Source organism: Bombina bombina, chromosome 11 (assembly GCF_027579735.1).
Source record: "Bombina bombina isolate aBomBom1 chromosome 11, aBomBom1.pri, whole genome shotgun sequence".
Classification (NCBI taxonomy): Eukaryota; Metazoa; Chordata; class Amphibia; order Anura; family Bombinatoridae; genus Bombina; species Bombina bombina.
Genome location: NC_069509.1, coordinates 37,188,043 through 37,211,398, shown reverse-complemented (window position 1 = coordinate 37,211,398; position 23,356 = coordinate 37,188,043). Strand labels below are relative to the sequence as shown.

The 23,356-nt window shown below is 39.6% G+C and overlaps 1 protein-coding gene across 4 annotated transcripts in view; it reads right to left on the bottom strand.

Annotated features, from left to right (window-relative positions):
- The window catches only part of LOC128641998 (sulfotransferase 1 family member D1), a 143,402-nt gene that overhangs the window by 12,158 nt on the left and 107,888 nt on the right, over positions 1-23,356 (bottom strand). For all 4 annotated transcript variants that reach the window (XM_053694634.1, XM_053694636.1, XM_053694635.1 and 1 more), the window contains 4 exons: positions 13,444-13,569; positions 11,812-11,909; positions 10,862-10,988; positions 5,552-5,646 (listed from right to left, as the gene is read on the bottom strand). In XM_053694634.1, coding sequence (XP_053550609.1) covers positions 5,552-5,646; positions 10,862-10,988; positions 11,812-11,909; positions 13,444-13,569 — 446 coding nt within the window. The remainder of the gene's footprint in view (positions 1-5,551; positions 5,647-10,861; positions 10,989-11,811; positions 11,910-13,443; positions 13,570-23,356) is intronic.

Below are 23,356 nucleotides of genomic sequence, written 5' to 3'. Positions count from 1 at the left end.
CGTATAATTTGATCAGGATTAAAGATGGGGATGAGTGGAAGACTGCGTTCAGAACCCGCTACGGGCTATTTGAATATAGAGTCATGCCCTTTGGCCTGTGCAATGCCCCAGGTACTTTCCAATATTTCATAAATGAAATATTTAAAGATCTCATTGATATCTGCGTAATAATATACTTAGACGATATACTGATTTATTTCAGAACAACATCTGAACACATAAAACATGTTAGGTGGGTGTTGACACGTTTACGCGAACATAGATTGTTCGCTAAATTAGAGAAGTGTTTATTCCACGTGCATGAGATAAAGTTTCTTGGGTATATCATAACACCAGATAGGATTCAAATGGATCCAGAAAAATTATCTGCAATAAAAGATTGGCCACAACCTAAAACAGTGAGAGCTGTGCAACGCTTTTTAGGTTTTGCCAACTTTTATCGCAAATTTATATTTAACTTCTCAGCTATTGTGAAACCTCTGACCAATCTAACAAAAACTAATACAAAGTTCTTTTGGTCAACAGAAGCTGATGCATCTTTTAAACTCTTGAAAGAGAAATTTTCATCAGCACCCATCTTGTCAATCCCTGATCATACTTGTGAATTTATAGTAGAAACAGATGCATCAGACATTGGCATAGGAGCAATCCTTTCCCAAAGAACTAGTACAAATACTACACTTCATCCAGTTGTCTACTATTCAAGAGTACTGCAACCTGCAGAACTAAATTATACGATTGGCGACAAGGAACTGTTGGCCATTAAGACTGCTTTAGAAGTGTGGAGACATGTTTTAGAAGGTACCAACAGACCATTCACAATATACACTGATCATAAAAATCTTCAATATTTATGTCAGAGTAGAACCCTCTCTTCACGACAGGTCCGTTGGGCATTATTCCTTGACAGGTTTAACTTTGTAATAACATACAGACCAGGACCTTTAAATTCTAGAGCTGATGCTCTTTCACGTGTATATGAACAAAATCAAAAGACAGAACATAACATGTGTCTCATACCTCCAGACAAGATTATAGGTAACCTCACACCATTTGAAAACGATATCCTCAAAGCTCTTCAAACTGATGACATACCAGACATCCCACAACTACTAAAAGACAAAACAGGACTTTATACTTACCATGACAAGACCTATATACCTACACTACTTAGGACTTATATCTTGCAACAATTCCATGATAATCCAGATGCCATTCAACAGTACATAGTATCATGTACGGTCTGTGCTAGAAATAAAAGTCAGAAACTAAAGCCCATTGGACTACTCACACCTTTACCAATTCCGGAGATTCCTTGGACAATAATTTCAATGGATTTTATAGTGGAATTGCCAGTATCTCAAAACCATAACACCATTATGGTGGTGGTCGACCATCTCACGAAATTAGCACATTTTGTTCCCCTACCGTCTTTGCCATCTGCAACTGAAACCGCAGACGCATTCATAAAACATATAGTACATCTCCATGGAATCCCTCAATCCATCATAACAGACTGAGGGACTCAGTTCACTTCACATTTCTGGAAAGCTTTATGTTCAGTTCTACGAATACGACCTAGATTAACAACTTCTTACCATCCTCAGGCTAATGGTTTAACCGAACGAATTAACAGGATTTTAGAACAGTATCTTTGTTGCTATATAACACATTTGCAAGACAATTGGTACTCCCTTCTCCCTCTAGCTGAATATTCATACAACAACTCAATATCAGCCTCGACTAAAGTCAGTCCATTCTATGCTACCTATGGTTACCACCCACAAACCATTCCACTTTCGCGTATAGGTTCTACTTCACCAGCAGCCACTTCATATCTCGTCAATCTCCAGGACTCTCTTCTCTTATTAAAGGAACATCTACAGGTTGCCAAAGCCTCGCAGAAACATTACTACGATTTAAGACACCGAGATAGTCCAAATTACAAATTAGGTGATTTGGTATGGCTATCCACGAAATATCTGAAATTATTTGTTCCATCAAGGAATTTGGCTAACCAATACATTGGCCCCTTTCCTATAAAGAAGATACTCAATCCAACCTCTGTGACCCTACAATTGCCACCTAGATACAAGGTGCATCCCACGTTTCATGTGTCTTTGCTGAAACCACATACATCCAGCACCTTTAGGGGAAGGCCGAAAGAACCACCTCCGCCCATTCACTTGGATGACCATGACGAATTCCAGTTGGATTCTATACTCGACTCCCGTATGTACCGCGGTCGTTTAGAGTACCTCATCCGTTGGAAGGGCTACGGTCCTGAGGAGGATTCCTGAGTACCCAGGTCTCATGTTCATGCTACCCGTCTCCTGGATGCTTTTCATAGGCGTTATCCTGCTAAGCCTGCATCCTCGGAGCGGATGCTTTGAGGGGGGGGGATCTGTAATGTCCCTTTAAGACATTCCACTTCCACCTTTGCACCTGCCTATAAAACCTCACTTCCTGAGATCTACTTTGCTTGATTATTTTGTTTGTTCTGATTGGAATACTTCACAGAAATCAAGTCACTCCTGCTATCATCTCAAACTGAGTGATATTGAACTTTTGCTTATTTGAATTTAACCCTCAAAAGGATCTTTCTAACTAATTGCTGCTTTCTTCTAAAGACACTTAATCTGCACAGCCATCAGAATCCATTTCATAGATTGCCTGTCAGTCTCTCTCCTAAAGTGCCGCTCCACTTACCGCCACAGTATTACAGAGGATTTTCTGACGTCTCCAGCCGCAGCTGATTCATCACCTGCTTCGCTAGGACTTTAACTCACCTTCCTCCCGGAAGCTACAGAACAATCTCTCAGCCTGACCAGTACTGCAACTAGCCACTCAGCTCTCAGGAAGAACTCCGGTCTCACTCCGCCATTACAGCGTTCCATGCTGCAAGGGAAAGCCAAGCACAGGCTACCGCAAGTATAACTCTGCTAATCAGATTCTCTCAAGTTGTTTCCAGTTCATATTATCAACCATACTTACTCAGTCTTTATATTAACAATTAATCTTATGCTAAAGAACTCTATTTTTGATCTAGCTATCCATATTTGCCTCTGTGAATTTATCAGACTTGCACACTTGTTTGTCTGAATAGAATCATATTTGTCTAGCAGCATTTTCTGTGAGTTCACTCTTATCAAAACGCTTGTAGCATATTGCCAGGTTATAATTTGTATCTCTTGGCGTTTGCAACTAGCAACACACTACAATTCTAAAAGATACAGTTTATCTTACAACTAGAGATGCACAAGCCCTGTTTAACCTTACGGTCCTATGTTATGGGATTTGTTTTAAGTACTTTAAAGTTGCTTGTCTCTATGTTACACATGGTGTAAATATAGGCTGATCAGTCTAAGATGAGAATAGTTTATATGATTGGAACCTTTGGTGAGATAGTTCTAGTAGATGATGTTCAATTCTTTATGATAGCTCAATGTTCTAATTTGGAGCTGGCAACTGTAACTGTGCAATATGGTGAGACAATATATGTTGACTGCTACTGAAGGACAATGGAAATTATTTATTTTTTTCAACGCAGGTTTCTCATTACATGAATATGTAGTAATTATTCCAATACTGAGGCTTTGAGGTATTTTGCAGGAATAGGATGAATACTGTTGCTGTTAAATTGTTCGACATGAGGCCGCATAGATGGGTTATACAGTAGTTAGGTTAACGTAATCCCAGATAGTCCTCAACAAACAACCCTCTCACTTAGGATAAGATAAATGTTATACATTTCTCTATATGATTCCATAGCCCCTGTTCATATATGCACTCCGTTCTAGTTTCCCTCCTGTTCAAAGATATCTCCCCTCACCCTTTCCCACTCTGTGAGAGAGAGTGGGTCATATCCCATACCCCTCTTCCGGCTCCGTCCAGTGGTGACAGCAACCCCTGAGGGGAGATGTAAAGGTTAGCCCTGTACCATTTCTTTATCAACCCAGCTTTAAAATATTATCTTTTTCTTTTTGCCCCTAACCCTAACCTCTTGAATTTGTGCTGGCTCCGGCTCCTCAATCTTCCCCTTCCTTATACCAATGAGCTTACTTTGTAAGCAAAGGAAACTGAATCCTATACAAACCCTTCAATTACCTACTTCATTTCTCAACCAGCTTTCTTACTTGGTGATCCTAAAAATGTACAAGTCTGAAAAGCCTTTACAGGAGGACCAACACATTGTTTGTATTGAAAGACAATAGATAGATTGACAAATGTTCTATTATACTAATACTGCTATTTTTGTTATGTGTGCTTATATTTGGCGGATCACCTGAATGCACCTAGACCGTGATAAATTACTGATGATTGAAATGCATAAGCGTTACTTGATAACCCCTTCCCTTAAAATGGGAAAAATAAGATTCAACGATTGAGACCCATGAGAGGTCTTGTACTGTTTCCAATTACCTTCTTCAACTTAATATATTCTTTATGTGGTCTTATAGCTCTTTAGGGTTTGATAGGCATACCTTACACGTCTTGATCTCACAAATGTCTTGCAACTTGAGTTAATGTTTTGAAATTATTTATTTGTATAATATGTATTAACATTTCAATATTGTATGCTTTAAAGTGAATCTCAATAAAAATATTTTAAAAAAAAAAGTTACAAAGTACACTAACACCCATAAACTACCTATTAACCACTGAATCGCCATCCCCCCCGCATCGCAAATACTATATTAAACTTATTAACCCATAATCCGCCGCCCACCCACATCGCCAACACTAAATAGAGCTATTAACCCTAAACTGCTGACCCCCCACATCGCTACTACTATAAAAAAACTATTAACCCCTAAACCGCCAGCCCCCCCACATTGCCAACACTAAACTAAATATATTAACCCCTAAACCACTGCCCCCCCCACATCACAAAACACTAAACTATTAACCCCTAAACCGCCGGCCACCCTAACTTTAAATTAAACTTACAATATAACTATCGTAAAATAAATAAAAACTTACCTGTGGAAAAAAAACCCTAAGATTAAACTATAAATTAACCTAACATTACTATTTTAATTAAATAAACTAAAAATAAAAAATAAATAAATTACAATATTAAAAAATCCTAACACTACGAAAAAATTAAAAAAACCTAACATTACAAAAAAACAACAACACTTAAATTGCGAAAAATTAAAAATAATCTAACATTACAAAAAAAAATTCTAAGATTATAAAAAATTATAAACGAAATTATCCAAAATAATAACAATGAAACCTAATCTAATAGCCCTATAAAATGACTTATCGCACAACAAAAGAAGGCTTTTCAGTAACTTGTAATGGCAGCGCTATGGAGAGTGCAATGCCACTCATTTTTTGCGTTATTTACGCACCGGGTTTAGCGCATAACTTGTAATCTTGGTGAAAGTAAGATATACACTTAGCCTACTGGAGGTAATATATATATATTTGCTAATTATGTCACAAGTCCATTGCTTTAGGAGTATTATGGGAGTCGGGCAACTGAAGTATCTCTATGAACCATAAATGCACAGTTTGACAGGGTCACCTTCTGGGTCCTCACCTCCAATAAATCTTCATAGAACAGATATAAGATGTTTCTCTGATTTCTGATCTGCCACCAACCCTTCACATGGGCAGCCCATGAGCCAAAAGCAACTGCAAGAGATAAACATATAGCTCCACATCAAATGACTACTCATGTCTATATAGGGAACATGAGAAAGAAGAAAGGGCGCAGAACATAAGATATTCCCAAACTAGTCCCTTGGCCGCCAATGAGGACCACAATGTATTGCTTTAGTAAAAGACTGAAAAAGTAATTGTTATACAATGAAAACGAATAAATCCCTAACTGCAAGTAAATAAGTACATGTATATATGACTTGTGAGTTTATACAAATTGTACCCATATCAATAAACATCTTTTTCTTTCATCCTCTACAGAAACTCAATTCTAACTGTCATAATCTTAACTAGCTGTTGCCCGCGGCTTCGCTTGCATGGATTTTGTGATTTGGAAAAAATAGCGAAAAACCCGACTACTCACAACGACATGTGCCCTCACGTCTGTGCACACTCGCTGACATGAACTTTTTGAGTTTTCGTTAATTTTCGGGATCTAAATACCAATTTTCACGTCTGTAACATTATCGGTTTTTGAGATATAGGTATCCTCATAAATCAGCCCCCCCCGTTTGACCCCCCTTAAGTGGATCTTGGGGAAATGTTAAAACACGTGTTTCTTTATTTTTCAAGGAGAATCTAAATACCAATTTTCACATCTAACTCTAACATCTTTGTTTTTTTAGATATAGGTATCCTCATAAATCAGACCCCCCTTTTGACCCCCCTTAAGTGGTTTTCTTGGAAATGGTAAAACACGTGTTTCTTTATTTTTCAAGGAGAATCTAAATACCAATTTTCAGGTCTGTAACATTGTCGGTTTTTTAAATATAGGTATCCTCATAAATCAGCCCCCCCTTTTGACCCCCCCTTAAGTGGATTTTGGGGAAATTGTAAAACACGTTTCTTTATTTTTCAAGGAAAATCTAAATACCAATTTTCACATCTGTGAAAATAGATAAATGTATCCTCATAAATCAGCCCCCCTCTATTGACCCCTCCCCCTTAAGTGGATTTTGGGGAAATGGTAAAACACATGTTTCTTTATTTTTCAAGGAGAATCTAAATACCAATTTTCATGTCTGTAACATCGTCAGTTTTTGAGATATAGGTATCCTCATAAATCAGCCCCCCCTTTTGACCCCCCTTAAGTGGATCTTGGGGAAATGGTAAAACACGTGTTTCTTTATTTTTCAAGGAGAATGTAAATACCAATTTTCACGTCTAACGCTAACATATTTGTTTTTTTAGATATAGGTATCCTCATAAATCAGCCCCCCCTTTTCACCCCCCTTAAGTGGTTTTCTTGGAAATGGTAAAACACGTTTCTTTATTTTTCAAGGAGAATCTAAATACCAATTTTCAAGTCTGTAACATTGTCAGTTTTTGAGATATAGGTATCCTCATAAATTACCCCCCCCCCCATTTGACCCCAGTTAAGTGGATTTTTTGGAAATGGTAAAACACGTGTTTCTTTTTTTTTTAAAGGAGAATGTAAATACCAATTTTTACGTTTGTAACATCGTCAGTTTATAAAATATAGGTGTCCTCATAAAAAGTTCACCCTCCCCCCTTTTTCACCCCTTAGGGATATCATTTCCAAAAATCCTTCCTTAGTGGGTGCCTACGTCATAAAAACAATGTAACTTCCAAATTTCACGTTTCTAGTTTAAACGGTTTGAGATGGGCGTTGAGGAGTCAGTCAGTCAGTCATTCAGTCAGTCAGGACTGCTTTTATATATATATTATACAGTATATAGATAAGAAAACTAATAGAAATCATTTGATAATGACAAAATATCTAGGAAGCTGCTGGGGTGGGGTTGTCAGATGCCCTGTATTTGCAAGGTGGGGCCTAGCGCTCTTCGTAGAGAGAACAGTAAAGAAGTGAGAAGGTTTAAGTTAAAGGTTGGAATCATTTGTAGCAGATAAGGTCCCCAGCAGAGCTGTCTGCACCCTAGAAAATCAGCTATATTATTGTGCGCCAAACTTTAAAGGGACGTGAGATCCAAAACCTTTCTTTTGTAATCCATACAATTTTTTAAAAAAGCTTCCAATTTACTTCTATTATCATATTCATATGTCCCCATGGTATTCTTTGTTGAAGAGATTCCTAGGTAAGTATCTGTAGCACTACATGACAGGTAATAGTGCTGCTATCTAGTGCTCTTGCTAATGTATAATATTGTGTGTTATAGAGATACCTAGGTAGTATCTGTAGCACTACATGACAGGTAATAGTGCTGTTATCTAGTGCTCTTGCTAATGTATAATATTGTGTGTTATAGAGATACCTAGGTACCATCTGTAGCACTACATGACAGGTAATAGTGCTGTTATCTAGTTCCCTTGCTAATGTATAATATTGTGTGTTATAGAGATACCTAGGTAGTATCTGTAGCACTACATGACAGGTAATAATGCTGTTATCTAGTGCTCTTGCTAATGTATAATATTGTGTTATAGAGATACCTAGGTAGTATCTGTAGCACTACATGACAGGTAATAGTGCTGTTATCTAGTGCTCTTGCTAATGTATAATATTGTGTGTTATAGTGATACCTAGGTAGCATCTGTAGCACTACATGACAGGTAATAGTGCTGTTATCTAGTGCTCTTGCTAATGTATAATATTGTGTGTTATAGAGATACCTAGGTAGTATCTGTAGCACTACATGACAGGTAATAGTGCTGTTATCTAGTGCTCTTGCTAATGTATAATATTGTGTGTTATAGAGATACCTAGGTAGTATCTGTAGCACTACATGACAGGTAATAGTGCTGTTATCTAGTGCTCTTGCTAATGTATAATATTGTGTGTTATAGAGATACCTAGGTAAGTATCTGTAGCACTACATGACAGGTAATAGTGCTGTTATCTAGTTCCCTTGCTAATGTATAATATTATGTTATAGAGATACCTAGGTAGTATCTGTAGCACTACATGACAGGTAATAGTGCTGTTATCTAGTGCTCTTGCTAATGTATAATATTGTGTTATAGAGATACCTAGGTAGTATCTGTAGCACTACATGACAGGTAATAGTGCTGTTATCTAGTGCTTTTGCTAATGTATAATATTGTGTTATAGAGAAACCTAGGTAAGTATCTGTAGCACTACATGACAGGTAATAGTGCTGTTATCTAGTGCTCTTGCTAATGTATAATATTGTGTGTTATAGAGATACCTAGGTAGTATCTGTAGCACTACATGACAGGTAATAGTGCTGTTATCTAGTGCTCTTGCTAATGTATAATATTGTGTGTTATAGAGATACCTAGGTAGCATCTGTAGCACTACATGACAGGTAATAGTGCTGTTATCTAGTGCTCTTGCTAATGTATAATATTGTGTGTTATAGAGATACCTAGGTAGTATCTGTAGCACTACATGACAGGTAATAGTGCTGTTATCTAGTGCTCTTGCTAATGTATAATATTGTGTGTTATAGAGATACCTAGGTAGTATCTGTAGCACTACATGACAGGTAATAGTGCTGTTATCTAGTGCTCTTGCTAATGTATAATATTGTGTGTTATAGAGATACCTAGGTAGTATCTGTAGCACTACATGACAGGTAATAGTGCTGTTATCTAGTGCTCTTGCTAATGTATAATATTGTGTGTTATAGAGATACCTAGGTAGTATCTGTAGCACTACATGACAGGTAATAGTGCTGTTATCTAGTGATCTTGCTAATGTATAATATTGTGTGTTATAGAGATACCTAGGTAGTATCTGTAGCACTACATGACAGGTAATAGTGCTGTTATCTAGTGCTCTTGCTAATGTATAATATTGTGTTATAGAGATACCTAGGTAGTATCTGTAGCACTACATGACAGGTAATAGTGCTGTTATCTAGTGCTCTTGCTAATGTATAATATTGTGTGTTATAGAGATACCTAGGTAGTATCTGTAGCACTACATGACAGGTAATAGTGCTGTTATCTAGTGCTCTTGCTAATGTATAATATTCTGTTATAGAGATACCTAGGTAGTATCTGTAGCATTACATGACAGGTAATAGTGCTGTTATCTAGTGCTCTAACAAATGTATAATATTGTGTTATAGAGATACCTAGGTAGTATCTGTAGCACTACATGACAGGTAATAGTGCTGTTATCTAGTGCTCTTGCTAATGTATAATATTGTGTGTTATAGAGATACCTAGGTAGTATCTGTAGCACTACATGACAGGTAATAGTGCTGTTATCTAGTGCTCTTGCTAATGTATAATATTGTGTGTTATAGAGATACCTAGGTAGTATCTGTAGCACTACATGACAGGTAATAGTGCTGTTATCTAGTGCTCTTGCTAATGTATAATATTGTGTGTTATAGAGATACCTAGGTAGTATCTGTAGCACTACATGACAGGTAATAGTGCTGTTATCTAGTGCTCTTGCTAATGTATAATATTCTGTTATAGAGATACCTAGGTACCATCTGTAGCACTACATGACAGGTAATAGTGCTGTTATCTAGTGCTTTTGCTAATGTATAATATTGTGTTATAGAGATACCTAGGTAGTATCTGTAGCACTACATGACAGGTAATAGTGCTGTTATCTAGTGCTCTTGCTAATGTATAATATTGTGTTATAGAGATACCTAGGTAAGTATCTGTAGCACTACATGACAGGTAATAGTGCTGTTATCTAGTGCTCTTGCTAATGTATAATATTGTGTGTTATAGAGATACCTAGGTAGTATCTGTAGCACTACATGACAGGTAATAGTGCTGTTATCTAGTGCTCTTGCTAATGTATAATATTGTGTGTTATAGAGATACCTAGGTAGTATCTGTAGCACTACATGACAGGTAATAGTGCTGTTATCTAGTGCTCTTGCTAATGTATAATATTGTGTGTTATAGAGATACCTAGGTAGTATCTGTAGCACTACATGACAGGTAATAGTGCTGTTATCTAGTGCTCTTGCTAATGGACAACATTCCTGCTATATAGTGCTCCAGACATCATTTGAAAACAGAGTGAATGAAAAAATAAAATAAAGGGTAATATAATAAAGAATGGGAAACTGGAGGAAAATGGAGACCTGTATAAGCCACAGCTTTGATATCATTCTAAACACCAGGGTTTAAGCGTCAGATTAGAACCACACAAGTCTCTGACCACAAGCACTTATTTACCCTCCTCAGTATATGCACAATTACACAGATATATAAATACGCACAGAGCCCAATACTCCTATTGTCACACATTAGTCCTTCTGCCTCTCACCTTGTCCCTCCAGGAATGTGTCGAAAAATTCTTCCCATGTTCCGGGCTCTGGGTGCACTATTGCCATGCGATAGAAATGATAATATGATACAAGCACATCTTTCCCATTGCGAGCCGCGTATATCATCTGAAAAGAAAGGTCACTGGGATACACGAAGGAGCGTTAGGTGTGTGCTGTGAGAGTGAGCCCAGGCTGTGAGAAGTGACAGCAGTAAGAGAGAATTTTGCTTATTTTTTAATAACATTGTGCTGATTTTTAGACTCCTACCCAAGCCCCACAGTGTCAGATGTATACATGCGTTTACACCTTCCTGCTGGCTCATGTTTGTACAATCTGTCTTTTCATATAGGTAGGGTGACCATATTGCCGCTTTAAGAAGGGAAACATATGAAAAATACATGTCAGGGTTCTTATACAGAACATTTCTTAAACCAGACCTGAAAAAAGCCCTGACATATGTATTTTTCATATGTGTCCCTTTTTTAAAGCGGCAATATGGTCACCCTACATATAGGGGGATGGGAGAGTGTCTGCTGTTCCTGTTTCCCCAGCCCCTTTCACTGGGTGTCCTGTCTAATCTCATTAACATTGCTAAAATGGGAGCTTCTAAGTACGTTTTTAAAGGTTTTATACTGGATTTTTAAATCAGCATCTGTGCATATTCTTCCTTATAGTATCTAATACATGCAGTTATATATGAAAATTGGTGTACACTGTCCCTTTTAAAGCCACCACCTTCCGCATAAATTACTGGCAATCTACAAAATCTTTCTACATATGAATAAGTTAGTTTCTGATTGGTTGTAATAGTCATATTTACAGTATGACACTTCAAACCCTGGCGAGAACTCAGAGCACAGTGACAGTTATGTGCAGGGAGCGCTCAGTCTGTGCTCAATAAGAGATCAGTTTGTGTTCAAAGGGAAAAACCTCTGTTTATTTTTTTTACCTTGCAGTTTTTTTCCCAGAATTCCTTGGGCAGGAGGTGAACAGGGAGGTGGGTTTTGATCACACGAGGTGATTCGCTTGCATCCAGTGTCTCGGTGCCTGAGTAAACAAAGAGATTAGAGGTTAAATCCTACACATTCATTATAATGAAGCTTCTATAAAAATAACTAGCAGTGCCAGTTTTTTATAGCAACTTCATTTAAATTTAATTATATAAGTAAAATGGAAAGTGGTTTACACTTGCATGCTATATAGGAATCATGAAAGTTTAAATCTGACTGTGCTGCCCTTTAAATATCTGAGTAAATGATGAGGTATTTATAAATGTATTGCAGTCCTTTATTGTTTAACAATAGAGAACTACTTTTTCAGTCTGGTTTATAGAGGTTGTACAGTTATGGGAGCTGTCTCTGTCAACCAATAGACATGCACGGGCCATTTAATATCAGTCAGTTATGATTAACATATCTTTTTGTAAAATGCATCTTAGCAGTATTTATTCAAGTAAAAGCTGTCACTGTTTCATAGAGCGTATGTGACATAGAAAGCATATACTAATATAGAGCCAGCGGTGTCACACTACATGGTGCTTGTCACCTCAGGCTTGGTAAGTCACTACCTGGGACATGCTGATGTATATTTCATATGACAACGACAATTGCACCATAAAAGCTATCAATGAAATAGCAACAGCTTTATCTAGAAGCATTTTTGATAACATAAGTATATAGCAAAATGCTTTTAATAAAAACTGTAATGTCCATGTGTGTAATATCTGCACATTCATTCCATATAGTTTTAAAATTAGCTTTTGCTGTTCTATAAATTCAAATATTTCAATGTTTTATTAAAGGGCCTAGATACCCAAATGTTTAAACACTTGAAAGTGATGCAGCATAGCTGTAAAAAGCTGACTAGAAAATATCTCCTGAACATCTCTATGTAAAAAAGAAAGTTATTTTACCTCAAAAGTTCCTCAGTAGCCACCTCCCATTGTAAAGGATTTCTAAGCAGCCTTTTAGTGTGTCTGTCCTGGGACAGCTGAAAGGATGAGCCTTGTGAACGCTCATATTATTTCACCAATCAGGTAAAGGAAGCTTACTATGAAATCTCATGAGAGTTAAGTCAAATCTCATGAGATCACAGTAAGAGTTCATGACCTCAGCACTGCTGATGCTGATTGGCTGCTGTTCATTTCTTCATTTTTTTTTATTTTTTTTACCTGCAGCTGGGAGCAGCTGAGTATAACTTTTTACACAGAACTTACTCTGCTGAGCTGAGGAGATTGTGAGGTAAAATATCTTCCTTTTTTACATAGAGATGCTCAGGTGATATTTTCCTGTCAGCTTTTTACAGTTATACTGCATCAGTTTCAAGTGATTTAGCATATGACTATTATGTCCCTTTAATGTTCTTTTATGGTTTAAACTTTCACATTCAGTCAATGCTCATTAGTATAAAACCAGTAGTCAAGCTCGCTGGTAAGCAATGGTTTAGGGAACATTGTGTGTTATTTACCTTGTGTATTGTTTCTCTTTTCAAACAACAAACTTCTAAAATGCCTTTACTTTTAAATGGTTTAATTAAAATGAATGTGTGCTTATAAAAAGCACGGTATAATAAAGCCAGGTACCTGTTGGTATTTGTGGCACAGCAAACTCCAGGAACGGCACTCGATCATGGATGGCACCTCTCTTAGTCCTCTCATTGTCTCCTTCATTCATGACAAGATCCACAATCTCGCTCATCCAAGTGGTCCCTGAGGGAAGGAGATATTGGGGTTCAGTCTGTCTGTCTGTGTTCCCTCCCTCTGTCCTGTACTTATGGTTTCCAGCTGCCCTCCACAAACATATTGGATGACCGGTGTAGCAAAGGAAAAAGAAAATACGATGGCACTACTGGTATTGTGTCAATATTCCCGATTAGCTATCCCTGGTGTAATACTCACAGGGACGGATGCTGTACAAGTATTGGGGATAAGACTGAGGTGCTGTACATTAAAGTAAATACTAGGGAAAGAGACCAATCGCCAAAGTAATTGTAAAGAATGTACTTGGATAGCACTCACCAATACTAGACGGTGGGGCCACTATATACTAGTTAAGGAAGGCCCAGGATTAAGGCAGGTTTTAAAACTTAACTTTTAATGTAAAATGTTAAAAACTATATACAGTGAATTAAAATCACAGTTGTGGACCACGGAACAGACTGAATGTGCTACTAAGGCGGGAGACACCAGGAAAAAATACACAAATATCAGTACAGTACAGGTGGGCACAAATCCTGTGTGTGAGTGACTTATAGTGCTTTAACACTCCCTCTATTACAAGGTTATTAGTGGTGTACTTATTAAGGTACCACTAGTGGGAATACAAAGTGATCTGTGATATATTCAGACCAAATTATATATCCCTTCAGTAGTGTAAGAGAGCAACACCCTTATGATTTTTAATGGTAAAAATTACTAGTGGTTACTGATCTTTAGCTGATACACACACCATGAACTCTGAATATCATTTAAACTGGAGTTGCTAATATACTTAATAGTGAGCTGAAACAATAACTAAGTAGGTCAAAGATAACTTTCCTTGATAATAGTCAAGGGTTGGGTTTGACTAATACTAGTGGCCACCATGTAATATAGATATAATTCTCAATATTTTAAGGTAGTTTGTAATGTCTCAATAATAAAGCAAGCCTCTTATTAGTTCAATACTGGTGAACACAAGTCCTGTGTGTCAGTCAATTATAGTGCTTACCACTCCCTCTAATTCAAGGTTATTCGTGGTGTACTTATTGTGGTACCCCTGGTGGAAATACAAAAAATGATCTGGAGTATATTCGGACCAAATTATCTGCTGCTGCAATAATGTGAGAGGGCAACCCCCTTATATTTTCAAAAGTAAAAATTACTGATGGTTATCAATTATAATCCAGCTGATACACTCACCCAGAACTGTAAATATAATGTAACTAGTATTACTAGTTTACTTGGTAGTGAGCTAAAACCATCAATGGATTGATCAGGGATAATTTTCCTTTATAGTGGTTAAGGGTTAAGTTTGGCTAATGCCTAAAACATAGATATAGTTCTTAATATTTTGTGGCAGTCCATAAAGCCTGAATTAAATCTGTAATAAGCTGATACGTAGTGTTTGTAAACCAAACATAAAATTGTGTAGAAACCCCAGAGCTAATATTACAGCAGGCCTCTTATAATTTCCATCAAGTGTTATAAAATGTGTCTTATAGTCCGTTCTAATATCCGGACACTGTGAGAGATACTTATGTTACTGGTAGACCTGTTATTGCAGCTCTCAGAGGAGAGATATCCACTGAAACTTATATGGGTAATTCAGAGTAACGATCAAATTACCCCCTTTTAAAGTTAAATACTTTTTTACAAATAGACCTGCTAGTGCAGCTCACAAATGAGCGATATCAACTCAATATTGTATAGAAGGTTTAGGAGTAAAAATATAATCTTTCAGGATCAGTAACAAGGCACTAATATCATTCACACAATCTCACTCAAGCTTAGTTTCAATTTCTAAATAAAGGTCATCACTCGCACATCCAAACAACTGCTTGAGCATTTAAAAACAGAGACCGGAGGTCTCAGCGCGCCCTGACATGTTTCGCCAGTTCGGCTTTGTCAGTTGGTGTGTTGCTAATGCTCACAATCACAGTTTGTTAAATGAACAAGCGCAGTGGTTGTGACTGTGAGGGAGGTGGCGGTAGTAGGCACATTTTACGATGCTAAGCTAGTGGCAGTGAGATGAGGAAGGGGCAGGGTGGGGGCCCTTCACTAATTTTTGACTGGGGTCCCTGGTTGGTCGCAGTACGTCCCTGCTGGGCTCATAACTAGACCTCAGATCAGACACCATGGTCTTAAAGCTCATGTTAGCCAAATGCCTAAACGGATCATACCCAGAGACCTGTAGTACCTGTCAGCTACATGCCCACATCAGACCCCATGTTTCTGAATCTCATGTCAGTTACATGCCCACATCAGATCCCATGTTTCTGAATCTCATGTCAGTTACATGCCCACATCAGACCCCATGGTTCTGAATCTCATGTCAGTTACATGCCCACATCAGACTGTACATCAGACCCCATGGTTCTATATCTTTTATGTCAGCTACATGCCCGCATTAGACTGTGCATCAGACCCCATGGAGTCTATATCTTATGTCAGCTACATGTCCATATCAGACTGTACATCAGACCCCATGGTTCTATATCTTATGTCAGCTACATGCCCATATCAGACTGTACATCAGACCCCATGGTTTTATATCTTATGTCAGCTACATGCCCACATCAGACTGTACATCAGACCCCATGGCTCTATATCTTATGTCAGCTACATGCCCACATCAGACTGTACATCAGACCCCATGGTTCTATATCTTATGTCAGCTACATGCCCACATCAGACTGTACATCAGACCCCATGGTTTATATCTTATGTCAGCTACATGCCCACATCAGACTGTACATCAGACCCCATGGTTCTATATCTTATGTCAGCTACATGCCCACATCAGACTGTACATCAGACCCCATGGTTTTATATCTTATGTCAGCTACATGCCCACATCAGACTGTACATCAGACCCCATGGTTCTATATCTTATGTCAGCTACATGCCCACATCAGACTGTACATCAGACCCCATGGTTCTATATCTTGTGTCAGCTACATGCCCACATCAGACTGTACATCAGACCCCATGGTTCTATATCTTATGTCAGCTACATGCCCATATCAGACTGTACATCAGACCCCATGGTTTTATATCTTATGTCAGCTACATGCCCACATCAGACTGTACATGAGACCCCATGGCTCTATATCTTATGTCAGCTACATGCCCACATCAGACTGTACATCAGACCCCATGGTTCTATATCTTATGTCAGCTACATGCCCACATCAGACTGTACATCAGACCCCATGGTTCTATATCTTATGTCAGCTACATGCCCATATCAGACTGTAAATCAGACCCCATGGTTCTATATCTTATGTCAGCTACATGCTCATATCAGACCCCATGGTTCTATATCTTATGTCAGCTACATGCCCATATCAGTACATCAGACCCCATGGTTCTATATCTAATGTCAGCTACATGCCCACATCAGACTGTACATCAGACCCCATGACCTCATGTCAGTTACATGCCCACATCAGACTGTACATCAGACCCAATGGTTCTATATCTTATGTCATCTACATGCCCACATCAGACTGTACATCAGACCCCATGGTTCTATATCTTATGTCAGCTACATGCCCATATCAGACTGTACATCAGACCCCATGGTTTTATATCTTCTGTCAGCTACATGCCCATATCAGACTGTACATCAGACCCCATGGTTCTATATCTTATGTCAGCTACATGCCCACATCAGACCCCATGTTTCTGAATCTCATGTCAGTTACATGCCCACATCAGACCCCATGTTTCTGAATCTCATGTCAGTTACATGCCCACATCAGACCCCATGGTTCTGAATCTCATGTCATCTACATGCCAACATCAGACTGTACATCAGACCCCATGGTTCTATATCTTTTATGTCATCTACATGCCCGCATTAGACTGTGCATCAGACCCCATGGAGTCTATATCTTATGTCAGCTACATGTCCATATCAGACTGTACATCAGACCCCATGGTTCTATATCTTATGTCAGCTACATGCCCATATCAGACCCCATGGTTTTATATCTTATGTCAGCTACATGCCCACATCAGACTGTACATCAGACCCCATGGTTCTATATCTTATGTCAGCTACATGCCCACATCAGACTGTACATCAGACCCCATGGTTTTATATCTTATGTCAGCTACATGCCCACATCAGACTGTACATCAGACCCCATGGCTCTATATGTTATGTCAGCTACATGCCCACATCAGACTGTACATCAGACCCCATGGTTCTATATCTTATGTCAGCTACATGCCCACATCAGACAGTACATCAGACCCCATGGTTCTATATCTTATGTCAGCTACATGCCCACATCAGACTGTACATCAGACCCCATGGTTCTATATCTTATGTCAGCTACATGCCCACATCAGACTGTACATCAGACCCCATGGTTCTATATCTTATGTCAGCTACATGCCCATATCAGACTGTAAATCAGACCCCATGGTTCTATATCTTATGTCAGCTACATGCTCATATCAGACTGTACATCAGACCCCATGGTTCTATATCTTATGTCAGCTACATGCCCATATCAGTACATCAGACCCCATGGTTCTATATCTAATGTCAGCTACATGCCCACATCAGACTGTACATCAGACCCCATGACCTCATGTCAGTTACATGCCCACATCAGACTGTACATCAGACCCCATGGTTCTATATCTTATGTCAGCTACATGCCCACATCAGACTGTACATCAGACCCCATGGTTCTATATCTTATGTCAGCTACATGCCCATATCAGACTGTACATCAGACCCCATGGTTTTATATCTTATGTCAGCTACATGCCCATATCAGACTGTACATCAGACCCCATGGTTCTATATATTATGTCAGCTACATGCCCACATCAGACTGTACATCAGACCCCATGGTTCTATATCTTATGTCAGCTACATGCCCACATCAGACTGTACATCAGACCCCATGGTTCTATATCTTATGTCAGCTACATGCCCACATCAGACTGTACATCAGACCCCATGGTTCTATATCTTATGTCAGCTACATGCCCACATCAGACTATACATCAGACCCCATGGTTCTATATCTTATGTCAGCTACATGCCCATATCAGACTGTACATCAGACCCCATGGTTTTATATCTTATGTCAGTTACATGCCTACATCAGACTGTACATCAGACCCCATGGTTCTATATCTTGTGTCAGCTACATGCCCATATCAGACTGTACATCAGACCCCATGGTTCTATATCTTATGTCAGCTACATGCCCGTATCAGACTGTACAGCAGACCCCATGGTTCTATATCTTGTGTCAGCTACATGCCCACATCAGACTGTACATCAGACCCCATGGTTCTATATCTTATGTCAGCTACATGCCCATATCAGACTGTAAATCAGACCCCATGGTTCTATATCTTATGTCAGCAACATGCCCACATCAGACTGTACATGAGACCCCATGGCTCTATATCTTATGTCAGCTACATGCCCATATCAGACTGTACATCAGACCCCATGGTTCTATATCTTGTGTCAGCTACATGCCCACATCAGACTGTACATCAGACCCCATGGTTCTATATCTTATGTCAGCTACATGCCCATATCAGACTGTACATCAGACCCCATGGTTTTATATCTTATGTCAGCTACATGCCCACATCAGACTGTACATGAGACCCCATAGCTCTATATCTTATGTCAGCTACATGCCCACATCAGACTGTACATCAGACCCCATGGTTCTATATCTTATGTCAGCTACATGCCCACATCAGACTGTACATCAGACCCCATGGTTCTATATCTTATGTCAGCTACATGCCAATATCAGTACATCAGACCCCATGGTTCTATATCTAATGTCAGCTACATGCCCACATCAGACTGTACATCAGACCCCATGACCTCATGTCAGTTATATGCCCACATCAGACTGTACATCAGACCCAATGGTTCTATATCTTATGTCATCTACATGCCCACATCAGACTGTACATCAGACCCCATGGTTCTATATCTTATGTCAGCTACATGCCCATATCAGACTGTACATCAGACCCCATAGTTTTATATCTTCTGTCAGCTACATGCCCATATCAGACTGTACATCAGACCCCATGGTTCTATATCTTATGTCAGCTACATGCCCACATCAGACCCCATGTTTCTGAATCTCATGTCAGTTACATGCCCACATCAGACCCCATGTTTCTGAATCTCATGTCAGTTACATGCCCACATCAGACCCCATGGTTCTGAATCTCATGTCAGTTACATGCCCACATCAGACTGTACATCAGACCCCATGGTTCTATATCTTTTATGTCATCTACATGCCCGCATTAGACTGTGCATCAGATCCCATGGTTCTATATCTTATGTCAGCTACATGTCCATATCAGACTGTACATCAGACCCCATGGTTCTATATCTTATGTCAGCTACATGCCCATATCAGACTGTACATCAGACCCCATGGTTTTATATCTTATGTCAGCTACATGCCCACATCAGACTGTACATCAGACCCCATGGTTCTATATCTTATGTCAGCTACATGCCCACATCAGACTGTACATCAGACCCCATGGTTTTATATCTTATGTCAGCTACATGCCCACATCAGACTGTACATCAGACCCCATGGCTCTATATCTTATGTCAGCTACATGCCCACATCAGACTGTACATCAGACCCCATGGTTCTATATCTTATGTCAGCTACATGCCCACATCAGACTGTACATCAGACCCCATGGTTCTATATCTTATGTCAGCTACATGCCCACATCAGACTGTACATCAGACCCCATGGTTCTATATCTTATGTCAGCTACATGCCCACATCAGACTGTACATCAGACCCCATGGTTCTATATCTTATGTCAGCTACATGCCCATATCAGACTGTAAATCAGACCCCATGGTTCTATATCTTATGTCAGCTACATGCTCATATCAGACTGTACATCAGACCCCATGGTTCTATATCTTATGTCAGCTACATGCCCATATCAGTACATCAGACCCCATGGTTCTATATCTAATGTCAGCTACATGCCCACATCAGACTGTACATCAGACCCCATGACCTCATGTCAGTTACATGCCCACATCAGACTGTACATCAGACCCCATGGTTCTATATCTTATGTCAGCTACATGCCCACATCAGACTGTACATCAGACCCCATGGTTCTATATCTTATGTCAGCTACATGCCCACATCAGACTGTACATCAGACCCCATGGTTCTATATCTTATGTCAGCTACATGCCCACATCAGACTGTACATCAGACCCCATGGTTCTATATCTTATGTCAGCTACATGCCCACATCAGACTGTACATCAGACCCCATGGTTCTATATCTTATGTCAGCTACATGCCCACATCAGACTGTACATCAGACCCCATGGTTTTATATCTTATGTCAGTTACATGCCTACATCAGACTGTACATCAGACCCCATGGTTCTATATCTTGTGTCAGCTACATGCCCATATCAGACTGTACATCAGACCCCATGGTTCTATATCTTATGTCAGCTATATGCCCACATCAGACTGTACATTAGACCCCATGGTTCTATATCTTGTGTCAGCTACATGCCCGTATCAGACTGTACAGCAGACCCCATGGTTCTATATCTTGTGTCAGCTACATGCCCACATCAGACTGTACATCAGACCCCATGGTTCTATATCTTATGTCAGCTACATGCCCACATCAGACTGTACATCAGACCCCATGGTTCTATATCTTATGTCAGCTACATGCCCATATCAGACTGTAAATCAGACCCCATGGTTCTATATCTTATGTCAGCTACATGCCCACATCAGACTGTACATCAGACCCCATGGTTCTATATCTTATGTCAGCTACATGCCCACATCAGACTGTACATCAGACCCCATGGTTCTATATCTTATGTCAGTTACATGCCCACATCAGACTGTACATCAGACCCCATGGTTCTATATCTTATGTCAGTTACATGCCCACATCAGACTGTACATCAGACCCCATGGTTCTATATCTTATGTCAGCTACATGCCCACATCAGACTGTACATTAGACCCCATGGTTCTATATCTTGTGTCAGCTACATGCCCGTATCAGACTGTACAGCAGACCCCATGGTTCTATATCTTGTGTCAGCTACATGCCCACATCAGACTGTACATCAGACCCCATGGTTCTATATCTTATGTCAGCTACATGCCCACATCAGACTGTACATCAGACCCCATGGTTCTATATCTTATGTCAGCTACATGCCCACATCAGACTGTACATCAGACCCCATGGTTCTATATCTTATGTCAGCTACATGCCCACATCAGACTGTACATCAGACCCCATAGTTCTATATCTTATGTCAGTTACATGCCCACATCAGACTGTACATCAGACCCCATGATTCTATATCTTATGTCAGTTACATGCCCACATCAGACTGTAAATCAGACCCCATGGTTCTAAATCTTATGTCAGCTACATGCCCACATCAGACTGTACATCAGACCCCATGGTTCTATATCTTATGTCAGCTACATGCCCACATCAGACTGTACATCAGACCCCATGGTTCTATATCTTATGTCAGCTACATGCCCACATCAGACTGTACATCAGACCCCATGGTTCTATATCTTATGTCAGCTACATGCCCACATCAGACTGTACATCAGACCCCATGGTTCTATATCTTGTGTCAGCTACATGCCCACATCAGACTGTACATCAGACCCCATGGTTCTATATCTTATGTCAGCTACATGCCCACATCAGACTGTACATCAGACCCCATGGTTCTATATCTTATGTCAGCTACATGCCCACATCAGACTGTACATCAGACCCCATGGTTCTATATCTTATGTCAGCTACATGCCCACATCAGACTGTACATCAGACCCCATGGTTTTATATCTTATGTCAGCTACATGCCCACATCAGACTGTACATCAGACCCCATGGTTCTATATCTTATGTCAGCTACATGCCCACATCAGACTGTACATCAGACCCCATGGTTCTATATCTTGTGTCAGCTACATGCCCACATCAGACTGTACATCAGACCCCATGGTTCTATATCTTATGTCAGCTACATGCCCACATCAGACTGTACATCAGACCCCATGGTTTTATATCTTATGTCAGCTACATGCCCACATCAGACTGTACATCAGACCCCATGGCTCTATATCTTATGTCAGCTACATGCCCACATCAGACTGTACATCAGACCCCATGGTTCTATATCTTATGTCAGCTACATGCCCACATCAGACTGTACATCAGACCCCATGGTTCTATATCTTATGTCAGCTACATGCCCACATCAGACTGTACATCAGACCCCATGGTTCTATATCTTATGTCAGCAACATGCCCACATCAGACTGTACATCAGACCCCATGGTTCTATATCTTATGTCAGCTACATGCCCATATCAGACTGTAAATCAGACCCCATGGTTCTATATCTTATGTCAGCTACATGCCCACATCAGACTGTACATCAGACCCCATGGTTCTATATCTTATGTTAGCAACATGCCCACATCAGACTGTAAATCAGACCCCATGGTTCTATATCTTATGTCAGCTACATGCCCATATCAGTACATCAGACCCCATGGTTCTATATCTAATGTCAGCTACATGCCCACATCAGACTGTACATCAGACCCCATGACCTCATGTCAGTTACATGCCCACATCAGACTGTACATCAGACCCCATGGTTCTATATCTTATGTCAGCTACATGCCCACATCAGACTGTACATCAGACCCCATGGTTCTAT